This window comes from Euleptes europaea, chromosome 4 (assembly GCF_029931775.1).
Source record: "Euleptes europaea isolate rEulEur1 chromosome 4, rEulEur1.hap1, whole genome shotgun sequence".
NCBI lineage: Eukaryota > Metazoa > Chordata > Lepidosauria > Squamata > Sphaerodactylidae > Euleptes > Euleptes europaea.
Genome location: NC_079315.1, coordinates 13954464 through 13981322, shown reverse-complemented (window position 1 = coordinate 13981322; position 26859 = coordinate 13954464). Strand labels below are relative to the sequence as shown.

The 26859-nt window shown below is 46.9% G+C and overlaps 1 protein-coding gene across 1 annotated transcript in view; it reads left to right on the top strand.

Annotated features, from left to right (window-relative positions):
* The window catches only part of LOC130476546 (T cell receptor beta chain MC.7.G5-like), a 92796-nt gene that overhangs the window by 2735 nt on the left and 63202 nt on the right, over window positions 1-26859 (top strand). The window contains exon 3 of the mRNA XM_056848492.1: window positions 189-202. Within this exon, the coding sequence (XP_056704470.1) occupies window positions 189-202 (14 nt within the window). The remainder of the gene's footprint in view (window positions 1-188; window positions 203-26859) is intronic.

Sequence of the window (26859 nt, the reverse complement as noted above, 5' to 3'; positions counted from 1 at the left end):
GCGTCTAGAGAGTGGCAAATCCAAGGCAAAACCTCCCCTGAATAAATGGCCACAGGGAAAGGTATGGGAGGGAAAACTCATATTAAGGAAAGGTACACACACGAACACGTGAAGCTGCCTTAAACTTAATCAGACCCTCGGTCCATCAAAGTCAGTATTGTCTACTCTGACCGGCAGCGGCTCTCCAGGGTCCCAGGCAGAGGTCTTTCACATCACCTACTCGCCTAGTCCCTTGAACTGGAGATGCCGGGGATTGAACCTGGGACCTTCTGCATGCTGAGCAGATGCTCTACCACTGAGCCACAGCCCCTCCCCAAAGTTTCTATACATATAATGAGTAGCTCAACACATACAGCACAGATGATATTTTATCTAACTTAGGTTCCCAACCCTTTAATGTAGCTTAGTCCCATAACCTGAGCACAGAGGTGCATGTGTATGCTCTGGTGCCTAAAACTAGGAAACGTGGAGATTCTCCCTTCTCCATTCCTCTTTGTCTCTCTGTGGAATTGCTTCACAACACAACGTAGTTTTCACTAAACACTTGGGCCAGGAATACCTCCTTCCCCAGAGAGTATTCCTCCCCTCAGTGACTAGTGTAGGGACCTTTCTCCCCAAACTCTCTCTTTCGTCACCCTTCCGGTTTCTGTCCAGTCACACTAGGCACAACCTATCACACCGGAACCCAGAGTAAAAGACCTCCTCTCTTCCAGCAGCTCAGAGTCTCTTCCCTTAATCTCCGCCCAGCTCCTGCAGTCACTCACAGAAATGAACCCTTAGTCCGTCACACTGCCATGTCCTCCAGAGGAACTGATTTCTCTAGTCTGGAGGTTAGCTATAATTCTGGGAGACTAGGCTCTTTTCACCATGTTGGGTGGCTTTGTGAAAAGGCAAAAAATTTCTGGGATATGATTTACAATGAACTAAGGTTGCTAGTACAACATAATCTCCCTAAAGCACCTGAAACGATGTTGTTAAGTATAATACCAGATTCGGTAGTGACTCAGAGATCATTTTTGATACATGCCACTATTGCTGCAAGACTGGTCTATGCAATGAAATGGAAAACATCTGAAATACCAGATAAGACCGCTTGGATAGCTAAAATGATGGAACTGGCTGAAATGGCAAAACTTACCGCATTAATAAATCAAAAAGAAAATGCTGAATTTGTGGAAGAATGGGAGGCATGGACAACATATTGTGTAAATGAACTTAATTTGGGAAACATTAAGGGATATGTTTTGATCTAATTCAATTTTTTGAAGTAGTTAAGATACTAACGTTAATAAGTAGAGTTTAAGTGTGAGAGATCCCCCTCTCTGAGTTTGCTTCTCCAAATCAGTTGCTCAGACGTTGATACAGAAACAATAGATTTATTGAAGCCTTCAGGAGATGAGACAGGCACAGGTAGAAAGTTGCAAGTGAGGGGCTATACGGGTTTACAGAATATATTGACTCCAGGGCACTGGGGCACTGGGGTTCACACTTATTGTTATGGGAAGTTACAAGCTTGGCATAATACAAAACATCAGACGGATCCCAGGAAGTCTGGTGCGGCTATCACACTTCCAAGGCCGCACCGGCCTGAGGGAGTACTGGCAGGAAGAACAGCGGGGGGGAAGATACATGGGCCATCAGGCCTGGCGCCTGAGACCAGAAGGTGTGAACTGCTTTTACGAGTTCACTGATAACACCGCAGGTGATGGAAAGCAGAGACACAAAGACAGAGACCCTCACATTCTGCCCCCCTTAAGGCCCCCCTCCGAGAGGACGAGGCTTATCGGGATAAGCGAGGTGGAATTCTCGGACCAAGCGAGGAGCTGCCATGTGGGGTGCGGCCACCCATTCGTCATGAGCGGAGCCAAGGTTTTTCCAGCGAACAAAGTAAAACAGTTTCCCTTTCTTCCATTTGGAATCTAAAACCTTGGATATTTCCAAATGGGTATCCCCTCCTACTACGGTAGGAATCTCATGAGCGGGAGGGGGGTGGAACTGGGGAGCTGCTACATAAGGTTTGAGGAGGCTTATATGGAAGACTGGATGAACTCCCTTGAGAGTCTTAGGGAGACTCAGTTCCACGGTAACCTCGTTGATTACTCTGGTAATGGGGAAAGGTCCTACATAACGGTCGCTCAGTTTTTTGCAGGGGCGAAGAGAGCGGAGGTTTTTGGTGGACAGATAGACTTGCTCCCCCACCTTGAGTTCCCATCCCGGAGACCGGTGTTTGTCTGCTTGTTCCTTGTACTTGCTTTTTGCCCTTTCCAGATTTTTGAGCAACCATGGCCAGGTGGATTTAACCACCTGAATCCACTCCTGAAGATCAGGGGTAGACTGGAGCTCTGGCGAGACGGGGGCAGAACCGAAAGGGCCAAAATCCGTCCCGTATATAACTTGGAAGGGACTAAAGCCGGTAGAGGAATGAGGCGCATTGTTGTACGCATATTCGGCAAATGGCAGCAGGTCGACCCAGTCGTCCTGGTGGAAATTTACATAGCAACGCAAATAACATTCTACTACCGCATTTACTCGTTCCGTTTGACCATCCGTTTGGGGGTGATAGGCGGAAGAAAGGCCCTGTTCCTCCACTCCCATTAACTTTAGGAAAGCCCGCCAGAATTTGGCAACAAACTGGACCCCCCGGTCGGAGAGGACCTTCCTCGGGATCGAGTGTAGCCTGAGGACGTGCGTGATGAACAGTTTAGCTAAGCCCTGGGCTGAAGGAAGACCTGCACATGGAACGAAATGAACCTGTTTGGAAAAGAGGTCTGTGATAACCCAGAGAACCGTTTTCCCCCGACTTGGAGGTAGGTCGGTGATAAAATCCATGGCGATGACTTCCCAGGGACGGGAGGGGTTCTCAAGCGGTTTGAGAAGCCCCGGGGGTTTTCCCATCCGTTTCTTGGCTGTGGCGCAGATGGGGCAGCTGCGCACATACAACTCTACATCAGATCTCATACCGGGCCACCAGAATTGCCTTCGAACCAGGTGAAGCGTTTTTATGAAACCAAAATGACCCGCTAGCCTGGCCCCATGTACAAGTCCCAATACTTCTTTGCGAAGGGAAGATGGGACATATAGTTTCCCCCCCTGCACCCACCAAGTGTTGGTTCGTTCCAAGCCAGTGGGGAGGAGATGGTGCTCCTCCTCCTGTAAGGAGGCGTCCCGGAGTCGCTGTTGGAATGCTTCCGGGATACCTTTGAGCGTAGGGGGGGTCTCCGGTTGGCGGGCTTGGGATCGGGTGGTGACGGCTAAGCCAGGGACTTCCCCTCGCTGTTCGGGAGTGAACAGGGAGTCGACGGGGCGATCGAAATCGTTGCGATACTGGGGAAGTCGTGACAAAGCATCAGCTAGGGCATTTTCTTTGCCAGGGACATGTTTGAGGGTGAACCGGAATTTTGCAAAAAATTGGGCCCACCGAATTTGTTTGGCATTGAGTTTTCTAGCTCCCTTGAGAGCCTCAAGATTCTTGTGATCTGTGCACACTTCGAACGGCAGCTCGGCCCCCTCCAAGAAGTGTCTCCATATGGTAAGGGCATGTTTGACCGCTGCTGCCTCCTTCTCCCAAATGGCCCAGTTGATTTCGGACTGGGAAAACTTCTTGGAGAAGTAGGCGCATGGCCTCAACCGTCCCCCCTCATCCCTCTGCAATAGGGCCCCGCCCATGGCTACATCCGAGGCATCCACCTGCACCACGAAGGGCTTGGTGCAATCCGGGTGAGCCAAAACGGGTTCGGATGAAAAAAGTAGCTTTAAACGTTCAAAAGCTTGCTGGCACTGGGGAGACCATTGCAGACGGGCTGAGGGGAGTGCGGCGCTAGCCCCCCTGTCCTTGGTACGCAACAGGGCAGTGAGGGGAAGCGCAACTTGGGCAAAGTTGGGAATGAAATTCCGGTAAAAGTTGGCAAACCCCAAAAACTGTTGAAGTTGGCGGCGGGTAGTGGGGGTTTCCCAGTCCCGCACCGCCTGGACCTTGGCGGGGTCCATTTCCAACCCTTGGTGGGAAATCACATACCCCAGAAATGTAATAGAAGGTTGGTGGAATTCACACTTGGACACCTTAGCATACAGTTTGTGCTCCCGCAGCCGCTGGAGCACTTCTCGCACTAGGCGCACATGTTCTTCCATGGTCTCAGAGTAAATAAGAATGTCATCGAGAAATACCACCACCCCCCGAAACAGTAAATCATGCAAAACTTCATTAATTAATTGCATAAAGACACTCGGAGCCCCCGAAAGTCCGAACGGCATGACCAGGTACTCAAACATCCCAAAACAACTGGAAAAGGCCGTTTTGGGTTCGTCTCCTTCTTTGATGCGAATGCGGTGGTAGGCTTCTACCAAGTCCAGTTTGGTGAAGATTCGGCCCTCCTTTAATTGTGCTAGAAGGTCAGGAATAAGAGGGAGGGGGTAAGCATTAGACTGGGTGACTGCGTTCAGTCTGCGAAAGTCAATACACAGTCTTAAATCTCCCGTCTTTTTCTTTACAAAGAAAGCTGGGGCTGAATAAGGAGCCTTGGAGGGGCGTATGAAACCCCTCGCCAGATTGACATCCAGATAGTCTCGCAATACAGTCTTTTCACTAGGGCTCATGGGGTAAACCTTTCCCTTAGACAGTTTGCCTTCCCCTACAATCTCGATGGCACAGTCCGTTTCTCTGTGGGGAGGCAGTTCGTCGCACTCTCTAACATCGAAAACATCAGTAAACTGCGAGTACTCAGAGGGTAATTGAGGAGAGACTGGGGCGGGGGACCCTACCAGTGCGGCGGCTGGAGTTCTGAGTACCCGTTCCTTGTCATGCAACCCACAGGGGTTTTCGGGGAAGGAAAGCACCCGTTTAACCCAATCAATGGAGGGATTGTGTCCCCTTAACCAGTTCATCCCTAACACCACAGGGGTTACAATAGGGGCGATGGTGAAATACAACCGTTCCCAATGTTCCCCCACGGACATAATCACGGCTGCAGTTCTGTGGGTCACAGGGCCCCGTTTAAAGTCACTCCCGTCCATTTGGGAAAAACGGAGGGGTCCCGGAAGCCGCTTGCGCCGGACACCCAACTTCTTGGCAGTTTCCTCATTTATCATGGTGCGGGCACACCCCGAGTCGACCAACGCGGGGACCTCTAACGGGGGACCCCCTTTGGGTAGGGACAGATGAACACGCACAAATACATTGTCCTCTTGGGCGCTTACCATCGGTGGAGCTCCTTGCACAACGATAGGGACGGTCTGCTGCGGAGCCCCCTCTACAGCAGACCGACGGCGTTTTTTGCCGGCTGTTCCCACTCTTCCTCCTCGCTGGAAGAGGGGGACGGGGTGGTGGCTTCCGGGGAGCCGTCCGAATCAAAGACGGTATTTGTAATCCGGGACCCCGATGGGACCGTAGAGTCGGATGCCCCATCCTGGGGGCGCGCGTGGAGAGCGGAGGGTGCGCCGGAGCGCCGGCTCAGTGGTCCACTTCTGCGGCGAGGCTGGCTGTCGGCGGCCGGTTTCGTCGGCTCGGCCTGGGTTTGGCGGGGGGGGTCGGACGGCCTGAGCGAGAGGGGCATTGCGATGCAAAGTGACCCTTTCCCCCGCAGCTCAGGCAGACGCCGGCCTCGAACCGCTTGCGGCGTTCCGCGGCCGAGAGACCCCCGCCACCCCCTTGCCGGAGTTCCCGGCCACGGTCACCTCGGGGCCTGGGGTCTCGCCCAAGCCGTTGCTTGGACAAGTTCAGGAGTTGTTTGCGATTCTCGATGTCAGCAGCATGGCGAACCCAACCTTCCACATCCGGGGGGTTCCCTTGCATGAAGGCCCAATGTTGGAGGTCTGGGTTGAGACCCTCCCTGAAACATTGTACCAAGGTAGCTTCACTCCAGTCCAGAATTCGGCTAGCCAGTGACTGGAACTCGCTTGCATACTGCGCCACCGACTTAGTCCCTTGGCGCAGTTGCATCAGGGAGGCTTTAGCCCGCTCACCCAGAGTCGGGTCCTCAAAACGGTTTCGGAGTGCTACCATGAACTCGTCCAGGGTTCGCAGCACCGGCGAGCGGAGTTCATACTGCAACACCATCCAGGCAGCCGCCTCCCCTTGCAGTAAGGAAGCCACGTACTGCACCCGGGACTCCTCAGAAACGAAGGTTCGGCCTTGTTCCCGCATAAAAATGTCTACTTGGACCATAAAAAAGGTCAACTGGTCTCCCGACCCGTCATACGTGACTTTCAGGTCCCGACGGGCCGGGGGGGCAGGGGTTGCGGGCGGAACTACCGGCGCCCCGTCTGGGGGAGCACCGGCTGGAGGTTGCAACTTCAGCGCATCTAGGGTCGTGGCCATCTCACCCATTACGCGTTGCATGATCTCCATCTGCTCCTGCATAGCCCGGCGGTCTTCCTGCCACTGCTTTCGTTCTTCCTCCATGAGGGCCTCTTTGCGGGCCGGGTCCCCTTCGAGTCCCGTGCTGGGGAAGGCCAACCGGCGATCCTTCGCCGCAGTCCGCGAGAGCGACCAGCCCTTGGGAGAGTCCAGCCAATAAGTAAGCCCCCGGGGACGTCCGTCCCGATCTTGGTCGGGGACGCGACCCTCCGGTTTCTTTGGCTTGGCTCCCTCCTCCTTCGGGTCCGGCTTCTCCGGCTCGTCCGGTTCCTTGGGGGCATCGGGGTTAGGGGTGGTGTCCTCGTCGGCTGACATTCTGTCCAAAGCGGTACAGCTGCAGTCCGAGAGGCAATGACTTGCAACTTAATGTGAGAGATCCCCCTCTCTGAGTTTGCTTCTCCAAATCAGTTGCTCAGACGTTGATACAGAAACAATAGATTTATTGAAGCCTTCAGGAGATGAGACAGGCACAGGTAGAAAGTTGCAAGTGAGGGGCTATACGGGTTTACAGAATATATTGACTCCAGGGCACTGGGGCACTGGGGTTCACACTTATTGTTATGGGAAGTTACAAGCTTGGCATAATACAAAACATCAGACGGATCCCAGGAAGTCTGGTGCGGCTATCACACTTCCAAGGCCGCACCGGCCTGAGGGAGTACTGGCAGGAAGAACAGCGGGGGGGAAGATACATGGGCCATCAGGCCTGGCGCCTGAGACCAGAAGGTGTGAACTGCTTTTACGAGTTCACTGATAACACCGCAGGTGATGGAAAGCAGAGACACAAAGACAGAGACCCTCACATTCAGATAATGATAAAGGTGGTTTATTATAATGAATTAGGCACTAAATACAAAGAGAGAAATAAGAATATCAAATGGACAGAGGAGGGGGAGGGGAAGTCAACTATATATATTTCTTTAATGATAAGATACAAATTGTTTATAGTTTATACCTTAGGAATGGAATGGAATGATATAATAGAATGTGAACTAGTTTGAAAAATAATAATAATTTTTTTTTAAAAAAGCTATAATTCTGGGAGACTTGAAGGTTGGCGAACCCAGGAAGCAGACTTCAAGGCCATATCAAAACTTAAGTTGGCTGCCATCTCAGAGAAGCAGAAATGTGGGCCAGTTGGTATGCAGCCGTTTGCCTCCTTAAAGTAGGTATGTTCTTGGCTCAAAATCCCCTTTTATGTTTTAGAGGAGCCCTGAAAGGTTCTCGCCCGTGTTACAGTTTTCAATGCCTCTCTTTCTCTCCCAGGATTCGCACACGAAGCAATTAGCCAGCCGCAGAGCCAGGTGCTGTGGGAAGGTCAAACTGCCCTGTTGGACTGCACGCTAATGGACAACCACAAGAGAATGTTCTGGTACCGGCAGGACGCAGGGCAGGCGCTGCAGTTTCTCTACTATTTTGTTTATGACGCAGAACAAGAGAGAGGCCAAATTCCTGCACGTTTCACGGCGGAGCGACCCCAAACCTACAGCTTTAATCTGAACATTTCGTCTGTGGAGCGAGAGGATTCATCTGTGTATTTCTGTGCAAGCATCATACACAGCCCTTCAAAGTCACTGCTTCTTCCTACAAAAACCTCCTCTGACCATCTTTGCACACATTAATTCATGTGTGAGGTAATAGAGATTAGTAGGGAATGCAGTAGGCTTGCCATTTGCCACTTGTGGTGGGTAAACTCCCAACCCTAATCCTAACCCCAGTCTCCCACACTCATTAAATTGAGGAGCAAAAGAAAAAATGTCTGGAAAATGGCCCACACAGTGATGCTCTAGGAATTTCTCCATGTCTGTATGGTCTTAACCACAGAGATTATGGGAAATTCCTAGAGCGTCACCCAGAAGCACCATCACATTCTCCAAAGTAGTGCTGACAACCCTAGAATGCAGTATCCCAAAGCCAAGTATTCCCTCATAATACTAGTAGGGGGCATTTTCAGCGAAGAGTGGGGCACTTTCTGTTTCCTGCCAATGCTGTCCCACAAACCTCTCCTCTCCTCTCCCTTTTGTTTTGTTCTCTCTGCCATAGAGTAAGCATACTTAGCTCAAAGTACCCAAACAGGTATACCAGCTGCACCCACAGAATGCTCGCTTTTGAGCAACTCGTCGTCTTAGTTCTCAGAAACAGCACATGATGTGCTCAGCCTGCATCTGTGCCATTTTATCCCACCTGCTAACCACTGCCTGAATATTTCCACCCCAACTACCACACACCATGACATTACTCTAGGCCAGTGGTTCCCAAAGTGGGCAGTCCCACCCCCTAGGGGGTGATGGGATTACCTAGGGGGGCACTAAGATGCAAGGGGGCACCAGGGGGGCACTAGAGGTGGGCCCCTTCAACTGTGTTGTTGGATAGGGTAGGGGGCGATGGGGTTGAGTTTCGGTGGCCCGAAAAGTTTGGGAACCACTGCTCTGGGCCATCAGACCAATGGTTCATCACCTCATCAAGTTTAGTCCATCAAGATTAGCAGCAACTCTTCCAGTTTTGAAACCTTTTTCTTTTTGCTAGATTAATGCTGTATCCAAATGTGGAATGACAGGCATGCAAGCCTGTTCTCTCCCACCGGGTTCCACCAGGTTAGGTGTCAGCTGATGTGATTAAATATCTGCTGATGTTATTAAATTAAAAGTCAGTCAACCAGGGTCAGCTGATGCGGGAAGTTCTACCCATTGGAGTTCACACAAACTGATGGTCACAAGTGTATGTTCTGGGACCAGCAGGTGGCGGGGCAAACTGCCATTTCTCTTTTACGAAAGAGACCAGGAAAGAGGCCGGGTTTCAGAGTTCCACAGCTGAGCAGCCCCAGAAGGAGCACTTTAACCCGAACATTTCATCTGTGAAATGTTCTTCCTATGAAAACCTTCTCACTTAACATAAAGACATAAGAACATAAGAAAGGCCCTGCTGGATCAGACCAAGGCCCATCAAGTCCAGCAGTCTGTTCACACAGTGGCCAATCAGGTGCCTCTAGGAAGTCCACAAACAAGACCACTGCAGCAGCATTATCCTGCCTGTGTTCCTAATATAATAGGCATGCTCCTCTGATCCTGGAGAGAACAGGTATGCATCATGACCGCTATTCATTAAGACACAAAGCCCTTCGGGGCAGATAAAAGCCGATTGTGCTATTGAGATGTATGTATATTTCAACTCTCATTTCTATTCTTATTTTTTCACAATACTGCTATATTTATACAATTTACATTGGTGTTTAGAGGAAGCAACTTTGCTTATTATAATTATATCTTCTATCAGGCTGAAGAAGCCCCCTATGGGTGAAAACGTGCTAAAACAATCCGCAAGGCATTCCTATTTCCCTTTCTGGGGTTGAAGATTTCTCTACAAGCCATTGAGCTCATAAGTAGCGTACCAGGCAATAATTATCCGTGCCGTTTGTATCATGCATGAACTCTTGCAATGCCATGTGCATGAAAGAAGAGGAAAAAACACACAGAGAAACTTTGTATATATTTATTGTATTGTTGTATGAGTTCTTATATGTTGTATGTATCATTATTGTTGCACTTTGGTGGTGTTTTTCACTTTTACACTGTGAATAATGTTTTGTCATTTTTATTAGCATAATACAACACTTGTATTCATATTTTGAGCCCTTTGCTGTTTTTTTCTGTAATCAGCACATCCTGGGCAGGGAGTTCCACAAATAAATAGATAGAGAAGATAGATAAGAACAGCCCTGCTGGATCAGACCGAGGCCCATCAAGTCCAGCAGTCTGTTGACACAGTGGCCAACAAGGTGCCTCTAGGACTCCCACAAAAAAGATGACTGCAGCAGCATTGTCCTGCCTGTGTCCCAAAGCACCTAATATATTCGGCATGCTCCTCTGATCCTGGAGAGAATAGGTAGGCATCATGACTAGTATCCATTTTGACAAGTAGCCGTGGATAGCCCTCTCCTCCATGAACATGTTCACTGCCCTCTTAACGCCTTCCAAGTTGGCAGCCATCACCACATCCTGATGCAGGGAGCTCCAGAATTAATTAATTAATTAATTTTATTACACTTTTACCCCACCCTCCCTGGCTGAAAGCCAGGCTTTATCATCAGTGTGTTGGGGTATGTGTGTGCTTTTGCATTTATCAAAATAGAGGTGAACTTGGAACATGCTGCGTTCCCAGCCACGGCTTTCCCTCATAATACTAATACGTGGTCTGCTTGTGGGGCATTTCCAGATAGAAATCAGCAGGAAGGAGTGGGTCTCTTCAGTTCTCTTGCTCCTTCTAGTTCCCCCCCCTAAACATGTACCCCTGCCAGTTCTTTTTGATTGATCTTCCTGACCCACAGTGAACATATTCTGTTCCCATCGCTCACAACCGTTGAGCAGTTCTACCACCTGCACCTCCAGAATGTTTCCTTTGAAGCTACTTTTTTTAAAACAAGTTTTACATATAAACGGTAATACAAAGAGAAGAAGAAGACAAAAAAAATAAAGAAGGGGGAAGGGGAAGGGGGAAGGGATACCCCCACCTTTTCTAACATCCTAATTGAGTTACAGATATATTCCCTTTTTCTGGTCATAGTCAATCTAAATATATTTATGCATACATATTTGCTTGAGTTTAAGGTTAACCTCCATCAAACATTGGTTTAATTAACATTTATTCCCCATTAAACCAGTTTTGTGTTGTTCAGTAACCTTTTTTCCTGCCCTATAGTTACTAAGAGTTATTCTTACTCTTTTTTATTCCCTTGTTCTCCCTTATCCTCTCTGGTTTCTGTGTAATATTATACATCAAGGGTTTATCGTTTCATCATTCACAACCTTTCAGGAATATATAAAGGGGTTCCCAATGTTTTTGATGGTATTCATATGCTCTGTCGTTTAGAAGATCGGTGAGTCTCGCCATATTGGCATATTTGCTCGATTTTTCCATCCAGGTTGTAGAGTCTGGGATACAATCACGTTGTCCACGTTGTCGCTATTACTATTCTTGCCGCTGTTACTAGATATTTAATCATGATGTGATGGTCTTTTTTGATATTCCTTGGCATCATGTTAAGTAGAAACATTTTAGGATTGAAATCAATATGCTGTTTAAGTATTTTTTCGATATTTTCATGTATTTCTTTCCAAAATATCTGTACTCTACAACATGTCCACCAACAATGATAAAATGTGCCCGTATTACTGTGATATTTCCAGCACATTCCTGATGTTGATTTGTCTATATTTTGAATATCATTAGGGGTGATGTACCAACGGTAAAACATTTTAAACCAGTTCTCTATGATGTTTTGACTAACTTGAATTTCATCCCTTTCTTCCATAAATTTTTCCAATTTTCCAGTGGAATATTTTCTTTAAAATTTTCCATCCACTTGATTACACAAGTTTTTATCTGTTCTGCTTCCGTGTTGTATTTTAGAAGTAGTTTGTATATTTTACCCAACAGGTGCTCTTCGGATTTTATTATTATTGTCTCAAATTCTGTTTCTTCTTTCCACTTCCCTGCTATCATGCAATCACTTTTAAGTCGATATCAATTGGTAATGAGCAAACCAGCTAAGTTCAGGATTTAATATTGCTTCCTCTTGCCATGTTTTTATCTTTCCGTTTTTGTGCAATAAATCTTGGTACCTGATATGTCCAAATACTTTTATTTTATTGTTATTTCCATAAGCATTGTAAAGAGCCATTAGTAAAGAAGGAGTGGGACTGAGTCTGTGTTTGTCCTTATTCCATATCCGAATTAAGCTTTCACCAATAGGATTGTTTCATTTCCTTTGTTACATTTTAAATCCATAATAACCGATGGAGTCCACAATTAAGCTCAGCTTGTTCCACTTTCAGATTCCTAGTATCTGGGGTTACAATCCAATCCCTGATCCAGACTAACCCTGCTGCATAATAGTAAAGTTTTAAATTCGGGACCACCAGTCCTCCTCTTTTTTTTCATCCTGCATGCATTTGAATTTTATTCTTGATTTTTTTCCTGCCCATATGTATTTGTTGAGTTTTTGCTGCCATGTTCCTATTGTCTTATCACTAATAGTAATAGGTATAGTTTGGAAAAGAAAGTTTATTCTGGGGAGCACGTTCATTTTAACTGTTGCTATCCTCCCCTTCCAAGATGTTTGTAGTTTGGACCATGTTTGTAAATCTTTAGAAATATTTTGCCAGACTTTCCCGTAATTTAAATTGAATAGGTTGCCATTTTTTCTAGGGATATATATTCCAAGGTATCTAATTGGGTCTTTGGTTATTTTACATCCTGATTTCTTTTCCACTTCTACCTCCTCCTCGGGAGTAAGAGATTCCAGAGATATCTTCGTTTTTGTTTTATTGATTCTACATCCTGACATTGTTCCCTAGTTCAATATCTCTTCCATTAGATATCCTAATTGTTTATGTGGCTCCAAGATTGTTAACAGTACATCATCCGCATAACTTCGTGTTTTGAACTCTTCTTCTCCTATGATCAAACCTTTAATTTTAGGGTTTTGCCATATTTTATTAGCTAAGATTTCAAGAGCTAGATTAAAAAGTAGAGGAGAAAAAGGACACCCCTGCCTCGTACCTTTCTCGATTTTTATGTTTTGTGTTATTCTTCCATTTATTAATAATTTTGCTGCCTGGCTACTATAGATGCTAGATACCCATTTGGTAAAATTCCTGTTTGCAATAAAACTTCAGAGGACCTGAGTCATGAATTCCCATGAGATATTGTTGAACGCCTTTTCGGCGTCAACAAAGATAAATGCAAATTTCTCAGCCCGGCGCCAGACCACCTCTCTTGCATTAAGTATGAATCTTATGTTCTCTCTCATGCGTCTTTTTGGCATGAAGCCGGTTTGGTCTTCATGAATCAAATTAGCTGCACAGTATTTTAGTCTATTGGTAAGGATTGAGGTGAATATTTTATAGTCTGTGTTGAGGAGTGAAATCTGCCTGTAGGAAGATGGCAAGGTCAAATCGTTACCTTCCTTCAGGATAAGTGTAATAAATGCTTCTTGCCAGGAATCTGGGATGATTTTAGTGGTTAGTATTTCATTCATTATTGTTTGTAATGGTGATGTAACCTGTTCTATGAAGCATTTGTAATATTTAGCTGTGATACCGTCGAGACCTGGTGCCTTCCTCGGTTTTAAATTCTTTATCGCCTGGATCACTTCTTCTTGGATAATCTCTTGATTTAGAACATTTTCTTCATCTTCTGAGAGTTTATTTAAGTGACTTCTTTCTATATATTCTCTTATTTTATTTCTGCGTCTCTCCTTCCCCTCGGTTTTGTATAGTTTCTCAAAGTAGTCATAAAAGCACTCTAATATTTCGGATTCTTTATAGGTTAATTTTCTGTTTATTTTAGCCTTTGGGATTATTCGCTGTTGAGTTTCTTTTTTAAGTATATGAGCAAGAAATTTACCAGGTTTGTTTGCATGTTGGAAAAAATGTTGTGTTGCGAATATTTTTTTTTTTTCATTTCTTCTATCTGGAACTGCTCTATTTCTTTACAAATCAGTTTTATTTCTTTTAAAGTTTTTCTATTGTTTGTTATTTGATGTTGTTTCTCTGATTGTCTCAGTTTCTGTTTTAATTCTGTCATTTTCCTTTGTTTTTCTTTCTTTATACTTGCGTTGCTATGAAAACTCCCCACATATATGCATAATACAATGGTCCCAAACCATTGTATTGCTTACTTCAGGTGTCTGATTTACACAAAAAAATTCTTTAAGCTCTTTACAACATTTTTCAATATTCGATTGTTTATACAAAATATTTTGGTTTAATCTCCATCGAAACAGACCAGTTCTTGCCCATTTCCATTTAATTTCGGCATATGTTTTTGCCAGAATCTTAATGTATTCTAAGTTTTTATTTAAAGTTGAGAAGATCCAGCATTGATCAATCTGAGAATACGTTTTATGCCGATCTGAGTAGAAGGTATAATCTTTAACAGTAGGATTTTTAGTCCTCCATGCATCTTGCAGATCTAGGTCTTTCATGAAACAATTTACATTTCTAGGGAGTCTTCCTCCCTTATAGTTCTGTGAACGGTCCAATTTGGGGTGTAGTGGTTAAGAGCAGTGGTTTGGAGTGGTGGATTCTGATCTGGAGAACTGGGTTTGATCCCCCACTCCTCCACATAAGCGGCGGAGGCTAATCTGGTGAACTGAATTTGTTTCCCCACTCCTACACATGAAGCCAGCTGGGTGACCTTGGGGTAGTCACAGCTCTCTCCACCCCCACCTACTTCACAGGGTGTCTGTTGTGGGAGGGGAAGGGATGTTGATTGTAAGCTGGTTTGATTCTTACTTAAGTGGTGGAGAAAGTTGGTATATAAAAGCCAACTCTTCTTCTTCTTCTTCTTCTTCTCCTCCTCCTCCTCCTCCTCCTCCTTCTCCTTCTTCTTCTCCCTCTTCCTCTTCTTTCTAGGGTCAGAATGAGTGCCCGGGTTGCTGGGGGTAAAGTGTAGACAACTGGGGGAGGCAATGGCAAACCACCCCATAAACATAGCCTGCCTAGTAAACATCAGGATGTGACGTTACCCCATGGGTCAGTAATGACCTGGTGCTTGCACAAAGGACTACCTTTACCTTTAACAATCAGTCATGTGAGTCCCTGTGTAGTCCAGTGGTGCTTTATTTTTGGTCAAAGACCTGATGCAGGACAGGAGTGGTATGGAGGGGAGAATTTCTCTAGAAGGGGAGTTGCTAGGACAACCACCATCACATTGAAAAGGAACAGTCGAAATACGACGAAGCAACTCCCAGTACGACAGAGTCCCCACTGACAGCCACGTTACATGGTACATCATGGGATGCAGGATAGGTCCTGCTTAATTTTATCTGCTGCTATGAAGAGCATCTATTTGGAGGCAGTTTAAGAAGACAGCTGGGACACCAGGCAAGGGGGAATGTAACTCTTTCTCCATGTATACTGATTAAAACTGCCTCTCGGAATACAATCCCAGTAGGAAAGCAATAGTGCCCTATGGGGGTTAATTGTAGCCTTGAAGGGTATGTTTGAACAGGAAAAGAGCATGGGGAGCAATGGGGGAAGCAAACATTATCAATTTAGCACTGCAAACCTGCTCTGAAGCGCACAGTTAACCAGGGAAACTCCTCATGACGGAGAGGGGATTATTCCCGCCTGTTCATTGAAATAAAATCAAGGAATGAGGAGACATCCTGACCCAACTCTTGTGGGTGTTCAAAGAGAATCCACCAGCTCTCTGGCCTCACAGTTAAAAGTGGTCTGTGTTGATAGATAACCGAAAGAGTTAAAGAATTAATTGGAGCAATTAAAGTGGACCGCCAGAGTTTTTGCCCATTATTGTACCATATATGGAGCCCAACGATTGGACCATGAGAAGTTAGGGAAGACTGAAGCCAAAAAAGAACCAACCAGAAGCTCCGCCTCCTCTCAGAGCAGCAGAGATGTGGATCGGTTGGGCTGTGCTCATTTGCCTCCTGGAAGTTGGTATGCCCTTGTCTCGCTCCAAACATTATTCCAAAGAGACTGCTCTAAAAGTTCTCATCCAAGCTGCCCCTTTCAAGTAAAATTAACAGGTTTTCCCTCCTTTCTCTCCCAGGATGCTCCAGTGAAGAGATCACTCAACAGCCCAGCCTGGTCATGCAGGAAAACCAAACCGCCCTCCTCGAGTGCCACCAGAAAAAAGGGCACAATGCCATGTACTGGTATCGGCAGGGCGCAGGACAGGGCCTGCAGCTCCTCTTTTATTTCTATTACCAAAAGCAACAAGACACAGATAAAATTTCAGACCGTTTCAGAGCTTACCAGCCCCAGAAGGAGAGCTTGAACCTGAACATTTCGCAGGCGAAGCGAGAGGATTCGGCCGTGTATTTCTGCGCCAGCAGCCAAGACACAGCAGTTCAAAGTCGCCACCTCTTCCTACAAAAACCTCCCCCTTTCATCTATACTTGTTTGTGTGTGTGTGTGATCACACATGCGTGGAAACAGAAATTACCAGGGAAACATATGAGCCCTGGCCCCTGGTCTACCTTAAAGGTAAAGGTAAAGGTCCCCTGTGCAAGCACCAGGTCATTCCTGTCCCATGGGATGACGTCACATCCTGACATTTACTAGGCAGACTTTGTTTATGGGGTGGTTTGCCAGTGTCTTCCTCAGTCATCTTCCCTTTACCCCCAGCAAGCTGGGTCCTCATTTTACCAACCTCGGAAGGATGGAAGGCTGAGTCAACCTTGAGCCGGCTACCTGAAACCGACTTCTGTTGGGATCGAACTCAGGTCATGAGCAGAGCTTGGACTGCAATACTGCAGTTTACCACTCTGCACCACAGGGCTCTTGGTCTACCTTACTCTTATTTTATTTATTCATGTCATTTACAGTTTGCCACTGGAAAAGTGGGTGGATGCAAACAAGATACAATTCAAGAAGGATAAATGCAGAGTTCTACATCTCGGTAACAAAAACGAGAAACAGGCATACTCGATAGGGTACACCTCTGGTAGTAGTGTGTGTGAACAAGGTCTTCGTGTACGAGTGGACTCACTTCGGATGGATAGAGATCAGTTCACCTGGAGAAAATGCCTGCTTCGCCAATTGGACTCTATGGCATTGAGGTCCCTCTCCTCCCCAAACCCCACCCTCCTCAGGCTCTGCCCCCAAAACCTCCCATCGGGGGCAAAGAGGGACCTGGCAACCCTAACAATCATCGAGAGAGTTGGTGAATTAGTCAGAGTAATTAAAGCAGACAACTGGAGTCATGCCATACGCAGAGCCCATCGATTGGACCCTGAGAAGTTAGGGAAGACTGAAGCCAATAAAGAACCTCCCAGAAGCTCCGCCTCCTCTCAGAGCAGCAGAGATGTGGATCGCTTGGGCTGTGCTCATTTGCCTCCTGGAAGTCGGTATGTCCTTGTCTGGCTCAAAAACGTTATTCTTTAGAGCAGTGGTTTCCAAACTGTGCTCCACGGAGCACTTGGTGCTCCGCGAAACATCTTCCAGTGCTCCGCAAAGTGATTGGAAAGACAAATACTACCGTCATTCGGTTTAGGATACAGGTGCTAGGTGAAAAATAGTGCTCCGCGACCAATTTGTCTCCTGAAAAGTGCTCCATGACTCAAAAAGCTTGGGAACCGCTGCTTTAGATACTGCTCCGAAGCTTCTCCTCCAAGCTGCTGTTTCCCAGTAAAATTAGCAAGTTCCCCCTTCTATCTCTCACAGGATGCTCCAGTGAAGAGATCACCCAACAGCCGAGCCTGGTTCTGCAGGAAAACCAAACCGCCCTGCTCATGTGCCACCAACAAAAAGGCCACGATGTAATGTACTGGTATCGACAGGGCGCAGGACAGGGTCTGCAGCTCCTCTTTCATTTCTATTACGAAAAGCAACAAGACACAGGTAAAGTTTCAGACCGTTTCAAAGCCAACAAGCCCCAGAAGGAAAGCTTGAACCTGAACATTTCGCAGGCGAAGCGAGAGGATTCGGCCGTGTATTTCTGTGCCAGCAGCCAAGACACAGCGGTTCAAAGCCCCCACCTCTTCCTACAAAAACCTCTTCCTTTCATCTGCATTTGTGCGCGTGCGCGTACACATGTGTGGAAACTAGGGTTGCCAACCTCCTGGTACTAGCTGGATATCTCCCTGCTATTACAACTGATCTCCAGCCGACAAAGATCAGTTCACCTGGAGAAAAGGGCCACTTTGGCAATTGGACTCTATGGCATTGAAGTCCTTCCCCTCCCCCCAAACCCCACTCTCCTCAGGCTCCCCCCAAAAGAACCCAAAAGAACCCCCAAAAGAACCCCCCAAATGATCAGGGGGCTAGAGCAACTGCCCTATGAGGAGTGGTTAAAACGCTTAGGGCTGTTTAGCTTGGAAAGAAGGTGGTTAAGGGGAGACATGATAGAGGTCTATAAAATTATGCATGGTATGGAGAGAGTGGACAGGGAGAAGCTTTTCTCCCTCTCTCATAATACTAGAATGCGGGGTCATCTGCTGAAGCTGGAGGGTGAGAGATTCAAAACTGATAAACGGAACTATTTCTTCACACAATGCATAGTTACATTGTGGGACTCCCTGCCCCAGGATGTGGTGATGGCTGCCAACTTGGAAGGCTTGAAGAAGGGCATGTTCATGTTCATGGAGGAGAGGGCTATCCATGGCTACTAGTCAAAATGAATACTAGTCATGATGCATACCTATTCTCTCCAGTCTCAGAGGAGCATGCCTGTTATATTAGGTGCTGTGGAACACAGGCAGGATGGTGCTGCTGCAGTCATCTTGTTTGTGGGCTTCCTAGAGGCATCTAGTTGGCCACTGTGTGAACAGACTGCTGGACTTGATGGGCCTTGGTCTGATCCAGCAGGGCTTTTCTTATGTTCTTATGTTCCAAGATGCTCTCATGCTAAGATCATTCAACAACCGAGCCTGATTCTGCAGGAAAACCTATCACCTTGCTTAAGTGCCACCAAAGAACAACAACAAAAAAAAAAAATGGGGGGGGGCACAGTGCCATGAACTGTTATCAGCAGGATGCAGAACAGGGTCTTCCGCTCCGCTATGATTCCTGTTTTCTAAAGCAGCAAGTCACGGGTAACAGTTTTGTATGTTTCTTAGATCAGCGGCCCCACAAGGAGAGCTTTCATCTGAATATTTCAAGCAAATGGATATGGCCATGTATTTTTGGGCAACCAATTTTGATATACCACCTCCTTTTCCATGCTGGCCATAATTAGACGAGGAATAGAGAATAAAACTGCTGCTATCCTTCTGCCCTTGTACAAATCTATGGCGAGACCACACTTGGAATACTGTGTACAGTTCTGGTCACCACACCTAAAAAAGGATATTACAGAGCTTGAGAAGATGCAGAAAAGAGCAACCAAAATGATTAGGGGACTAGAGCAACTGTCCTATGGGGAGCAGTTAGGACGCTTGGGGCTGTTTAGCTTGGAAAGAAGGCGGCTAAGGGGAGACATGATAGAGGTCTATGAAATTATGCATGTTTTGGAGAGAGTGTACAGGGAGTAGTTTTTCTCCCTCTCCCATAATACTAGAACACAGGGTCATCTGCTAAAGCTGGAGGGCGAGAGATTCAAAACAGATAAAAAGAAGTATTTTTTCACACAATGCATAGTTAAATTGTGGAACTCCCTGCCCCAGGATGTGGTGATGGCTGCCAGCTTGGAGGGCTTTAAGAGGGTAGTGGACATGTTCATGGAGGAAAGGGGTATTCATGGCTATTAGTTGGAATGGATGCTGGTCATGCGGCATACCTATTCTCTTTAGTATCAGAGGAGCATGCCGAATATATTAGGTGCTGTGGAACACAGGCAGGATGGTGCTGCTGCAGTCGCCTTGTTTGTGGGCTTCCTAGAGGCACCTGGTTGGCCACTGTGTGAGCAGACTGCTAGACTTGATGGGCCTTGGTCTGATCCAGCAGGGGCTTTCTTATGTTCTTATGTTCCTACCCCCCTATTTCATCTGTGGACGTGTCAAGAGAGACCATCAGGGAAACCTTCTCCCCTGGCTTTCTCTCATATTGCCTATATAGAGGTCCTGGGGAGCCGCGGCATTTGAAGTATAGAGTCAGCGCATGCAAACATGTTCGCTATCACTGACCTACAGCAGTTCTAGGACTGCACGGTAACACTAGCAAAGGCGTTCCTATAGTTCCGATGACATTAAGCCAGCACAACTTCATGCTAAACACCCGCCATCTTCTGTAGTTAGGGTTGCCAACCTCCAGGTACTGACAACACAAGACGGTCAGCCTGCTGTAATGTATGCTAGAAAAAAATAACAGCAGATAATTGCCAGTCCTTTACAAAATGCTTAACATAATTATAAACTACAACTACATGTGCATCACCAAAATCCCACCAAATATTCACATGTGCTAAATTATAGTCCATTCATATTGATTAGGTCCACAATGGTATAATCCTATAGCAACTTCGACTTTCCGTCTTACAGTTCCGTTGTTTTCAAAGCTCTGGTAAGTTGACAGAAGTATCTCCTCATGCGGTGCTTTTATCAGTTGGTATCCTATGTGAACACTATCAGTTGTGGAAAAACGTCCCGTCCCGCAATGTGAGTCAGTTGTGTGCTATCGATACCATGCAACTGACTCAGTTTGCGGGACGGGACGTTTTTCCACAACCGATGGTGTTCACATAGGATACCAACTGATAAAAGCACCGCAATTTTCTGCTGTTATTTTTCCCCCCTAACCTTCAGGTACTAGCTGGAGATCTCCTACTATTACAACTCATCTCCAGCCGATAGAGATCAGTTCCCCTGGAGAAAATGGCTGCTTTGGCAATTGGACGTCATGGCATTGAAGTCCCCCCCTTCCCCAACCCCCGCCCTCATCAGGCTCTGCCCCGAAAATCTCCATGTGTTTCCCAACCTAGAGCTGGCAACCCTAACTGTAGTCCAGGAGGCACTTAGCAAAGTCCACTCCCCCTTTCTTGGTGGGACCAAGCAGGCAGCTCTTGTAGGGTTGTCCTAGTGTTGCCAATTCCAGGTTGGGAAATTCATGGTGGTTTGGGGTGGAGCCTGGGGAAGGCGGAGTTTGAGAAGGGAAGCGAGCTCAGCAGGGATGTGATGCCATAGAGTCCACCTTCTCCAACTCTCACATCCTCCAAGGGAATGGATCACTGTAGTCTGGAGATCAGTTGTAACCTTGGGAGAACTCCAGGCCCCCACAGGACGATGGCATCCCTAGGGCGTACCACATCTCTCGTGAACCCTAATATATGATGGGGCTACTCGGTTTGGTAGACTGGTTGTTAAGAAGTTGCACTAGCTGGTTAAGGTCTTGTCCTTCCATCAAGGTTGCAGATTTGGGCTTCCCATATCAACGCCGTGAAGTTTGATTTTCATGAAAGAAAGTGGAGGATCTTATTAAATTAAGAGAGAATCCCTTACTTCTCCATCCTAACAGTTACACTGGTAAATCACCTAATGATTTATTGGACTGAAGAGAGGCAATAAAGCCAGCCGCCTCGCTTTCTACCCATTTTAGGGTTGCCAGTTTCGGATTGGGAAATATCTGGAGATTTTGGGGGTGGAGCCTGGGGAGGGTGGGGTTTGGGGAGGGAAGGGGAGGGACTTTAATGTGGTATAATGCCATAGAATCCACCTTCCAAAGCAGCCATTTTCTTCGGGGGAACTGATCTGTGTCTCCTGGAGATCAGTTGTAATAGCAGATCTTCAGCCACCACCTGGAGGTCGGCAATCCTAATCCGTTTTGATGCCCAGTGGAGCTTCCTTGTTGGATCCTGAGAAGGAAGTGAACACTGAACCTGAATAAAGCACCTCAAAACCTGATCCCTCCCAAAGCAGCAGGGATGTGGATCCACTGGGGTGTGCTCATTTGCATCCTGGAAGTCGGCAAGTTCTTGGGGGGGGGGGCTCAAGACATTTTCGCTTGTTTTCTATTAAAAGCAGCCACTCTTTTGGATTCGAATGACCAACAAAAGCGTTTCTCTTTCTCTCCAAGGACGCTCAGGGGCTGAGGTCACTCAGCAACCGAGTCTGGTTCTGTGGGAAGGCCAAATTGCCCAGATGAAGTGTCTACAAACGATGGGGCACAATGCCATGTTCTGGTACCGGCAGGATGTGGGACGGGGTCTGCAACTCCTCTTTTATTTCTACAACAGAGAACAGCAACACAGAGGTGACATTTCTCAACGTTTCACAGCTGAACAGCCGCAGACCAGCAACTCCAACCTGAAGATTTCCCTTGCAGAGCAAAAGGATTCGGCTGTGTATTTCTGTGCCAGCAGCTTCGGCACAGCATTTCAAAGTCGCTTCCTTTTCTTACAAAAACCTCATGCTATGGAGTGCGTGTCTGTGTGGGTGACCAAAGAGGGGATGAAATGTCTGTGCGTGTGTAAAGTTGTTAGGATCTGCTGAGATACAGTTTCCCTTTCAAACAAAGGATATACCAAAGCAGTAAAATGCAGATTACTTTGCTTACGTGACTATATGACATGAATGCAATGGCGATCTGCTCTTCCTGACCATTTGGCTAATTAACCCTTGACTGTCTGACATGTAACAAATCTCGCTATCTAAGACCCAACAAAAGTGCCATCAAGTCGCAGCCAGCTTAAGGTGACCCCAGCAGGGTGCTTTCAAGGCAAGTGAGACTACTGATCTCCAGCCGACAGAGATCGATTCACCTGGAGAAAACGGCTGCTTTGGCAATTCAACTCTATGGCATTGACGACCCTCCCCTCCCCAAGCCCCGCCCTCCTCAGGCTCTGCCCCCAAAATCTCCAGGTATTCCCCAAGCCGGAGCTGGCAGCCCTCCTGTGCAAGCAGCCAAGGCAAGGCACTTCAGAGTCACCCCCACTTTCTACACAAACCTGCTCACGTCATTCAATTGTGTGTGTCTACAGAAACAAGAGTTAGCCAGAGAAATATAGGACTTCCTACCTTGAACTTCCCTCATTGGGCTGGAGTGATTGTATTTTCAAGGGATATTATTGGGATGGGCGCGGGGGACTCCACCAGCCAATGGTTTCCTCTTCCCATCTCCCTATACCTCTACTGATTTTCCTGACAATAATGTGATAATGTACCAGTCTCGTCATTACAGTCCTTGAGCCGTTATACCGGCTGCACCTGCACAACGCTCCCTGTACCACACCTAACCTCAGTTCCCACAAACACAAGGTTAGCCTGTGTCTGGGCTATATACCACTTCAGATTGTCAGGGGGCGATCATGGACCATACTAGAAACAAACAAACAAACATGAATTGCATATGGAAAACTAATATACCTGAGTGAATACTACGTTAGAAGACTTCCACCGAGGGTTATCAGGTCCCTCTTTGCCACCGGCAGGAAGTTTTGGGGATGGAGCCAGAGGAGGGCAAGGTGTGGGGAGGGGAGGGACTTCAATGCCATCGAGTCCAATTGCCAAAGCGGCCATTATCTCCAGGTGAACTGATCTCTATCGGCTGGAGATCAGTTGTAGTAGCAGAACTCCAGCTATTATCTGGAGGTTCACAACCCTACCTCCACCAGCATGCAATTTTTAGATGTTTGGAGCCTTTTTGTATGGAGTACCATTCCGTAATTCAGTCATATGAGTCCTCGTGTAGTCTGTAGTTTGGAAGCAGGATTAAACCCTCATCTAGAGTTACTAACCTCCAGGTGGGGCCTGAAAATCTTGTGGATTTACAATTTATCTCCAGACTACAGAGATTAGTTCCCCGGGAAAAAATGGCTGCTTTGGAGGGTGACAACCCCAGTGCTGATCATTTCAATGACGCAAGTGGAGACCATTAACTGGAGTAGGGTTGCCAATCTCCTGGTGGGGCCTGACAACCTCCTGGAATGAAAACTGATCTCCAGACTACAGAGACTAGTTGCTCCAGAGAAAATAGCTGCTTTGGAGAGGGGCTGCGACTCAGTGGCAGACCATCTGCTTGGCATGCAGAAGGTCCCAGCTTCAATCCCTGGCATCTCCAGCTAATGGGACTAGGCAGGTAGGTGATGTAAAAGACCTCTGCCTGAGACCCTGGAGAGCCGCTGCCGGTCTGAGTAGACAAGACTGACTTTGATGGACCAAGGGTCTGGTTCAGTAGAAGGTAGCTTCATCATGTCTTCATGTCATGTCACGTCTTGGAGGGTAGAATGTATGGCATTATAACCCTGCTGAGCCACCTCTCCTCCCCAAACCCCACCCTCCCCAGGCTCCACCCCTCAAATCTGCTGGAATTTCCCAACCGAGATGGCAACCCCATAGCAGAGCCTGAAAAGGAAGTAACACACGAAACCCAAATAAAGTGCAAGTCAGAAGTTTACCCTGCTCCCACAGGAACAAAAATGTGGATCAGCTGGAGTTTGCTCCTTTGTCTCCTGAAGATCGGTAAGCCTTTGTTGGGCTAAAAAGGTTAATCTCCAGAGGCTGCTCTCAAGTCTCAAATCCGGGCCACTTTTTAAAAAGCTGACCTTACTGCCCAGTCTTTCCCCCTCTGTCCTAGGATGCGCCAGTGAAGAGATAACTCAGCAACCGAGTCTGGTCCTGCGAGAAGGTCAACGCGCCCGTCTTGAGTGCGACCCGATTTCAGGGCACAATGCCATGTACTGGTACCGGCAGGAGGCAGGGCAAGGGCCTCAGCTTCTCTTCATGTTCCGGAGTAATGAATTAATATACACTGGCGAGAATCTTAAACGTTTCGCCGCCGAGTGGCCCCGGACAGGGAGCTGTACAATGAACATTTCGACCGTGCAGCGAGAGGATTCATCCATGTATCTCTGCGTGAGCAGCCCAGACACAGCACTTCAAAGTCACCTCCTCTTCCTACAAAAACCTCAGCGTGTGTGATGTGTGAGGCTGCAACCTGATGTTAGGAGAGAAACGTTGGCGGGAAGGTTAAGCTCTTTCCCTTACATTCCCTTAATTTCTTCAAACTCAGGTTTGTGCCTATACTTTTCCTGTGTAGGGTTGCCACCCTCCAGGAAGTAGACAGAAAACCTATGCTGCTACAGTAGAAACTGCAAACAACAACCCGCATGGGGTTCAACAAATACACATACAATTATATCTAACTATTTACAAGCTTTTATTAAAATTTTCTATTTTCTTTAAACTCCTCAACAGGTTGATAACTGCTCCGTCCTTGGGTGCTTATAACATGCTAATATTACAAAATCAAATAATTGTCAGCGCATTGTTATTTTTTGTGTGACAGGGAGGTGATGCCTGTTGAACTTTGTGTACAGGCGCATCCAGACTTTCTGTATGAATTTTCTGCGCTGACGATGAAATGCCTCAATTACCTCCAATTGCCCAATAAAGTAATTCAGGAGAGGTTATCAGGAGTAAACGATTCTTTTATTAGGCCAATAAAAGAAGTAGCGCGCGTGGAGCTGATCTCAAGAAGCGTCAGAACAGTCCACCCAGAACAAAGAAAGACATCGTGTGTTATAGATCACTAATTCGCATTGCGTATAACCATCAGAGCCAATGCACATTAAATTCGTGTATGTACAATCATTTGCATGTCCTATGAGCGTGGTCTTAAGGCGTTCGCTTAGATGGCTATATGATCTCTACTGAAGAAACGAAACCTAACATTCCTATCGGACACTTCTGGTGTCTTCAATCACTGGTTTTAGGCCTTGTTAAGGAGCCTGGTTGTACCAGCAGAGAAAGAATGATCTCACTGGTACATGACCAGAAATGGCTGCCAGCTTCTGCTAACCCAGTGATCACACACTAGTGAATCTCTGAACCAAAGATTAATTCTTTACCCCTTATCCATGGGGCAATGCCTTTATATATGTGTGTGCAGAATACATATGTGCCTGTTATGCTCTTATACCTGAGCATAGCACCTCATAAAGCTATGAGTATACGTACATGTGAAAGAATATATGTTTTCCCATAAGTGAAGTTTATAGGCACTTCAACAATTGTTTGATTTTGTAATATTAGCAAGTTATAAGCACCCAAGGATTGAGCAGTTATCAACCTGTTGAGGTGTTTGAAGAAAATAGAAAATTATAATAAAAGCTTGTAAATAGTTAGATATAATTGTATATGTATTTGTTGAGGGTGTTATTTGCACCCTCCAGGTAGTGGCTGGAGATCTCCCGCTATTACAACTGATCTCCAGCCGATACAAATCAGTTCCCCTGCAGAAAATGACCGCTTTGGCAACTGAACTCTATGGCATTGAAGTCCCTCCCCTCCCCAAACACCACCCTCCTCAAACTCCAGCGCCAAAATCTCTAGGTATTTCCCAACCCGGAGCTGGCAACCCTATTCCTGTGGCAGTGCTTATTCCTGCCCAAATGAGTGAGAGAAAGAGTGACTACTTCACAAATGAGAGAAATGGCAACTCTCCTCCTTGCTCAAAGACAGTACCTTTCGAGATTGCCAACGTCCAGGTGGGGCTGGAGTTCTTCCAGCATTACAACTGATCTCCAGACTACAGAAACCAGTTCCCCTGGAGCAAGGGGCTGCTTTGGAGGGTAGACTTTATGGCGTTATACACTGCTGAGGTCCCTCCCCTCCTCAAACCGCACCCTCCCTAGGCTCCACCCCTAAACATCTAGGAATTTCCCAACCGGGAGTTGGCAAGCTTGTGGCCCAACTCTGTTTACTCTCAGAGGCGATCCCTTAACTCTAGGGTTGCCAGGTCCATCTTCTTCACCGGTGGGAAGTTTTTGGGGTGGAGCCTGAGGAGAGGGGAAGGACTTCAATTAGGGAGGGGAAGGACTTCAATTAGGGTTGCCAACCTCCAGGTACTAGCTGGAGGTCTCCTGCTATTACAACTGATCTCCAGCCAATAGAGATCAGTTCACCAGGAGAAAATGGCTGCTTTGGCCATTGGACTCCATGGCATTGAAGTCCCTCCCCTCCCCAAAACCCGCCCTCCTCAGGCTCCGCCGCAAAAACCTCCCGCCGGTGGCCAAGAGGGACCTGGTAACCCTAACTTCAATGCCATAGAGTCCAATTGCCAAAGCGGCCATTTTCTCCAGGTGATCTGATCTCTGTCAGCTGGAGATCA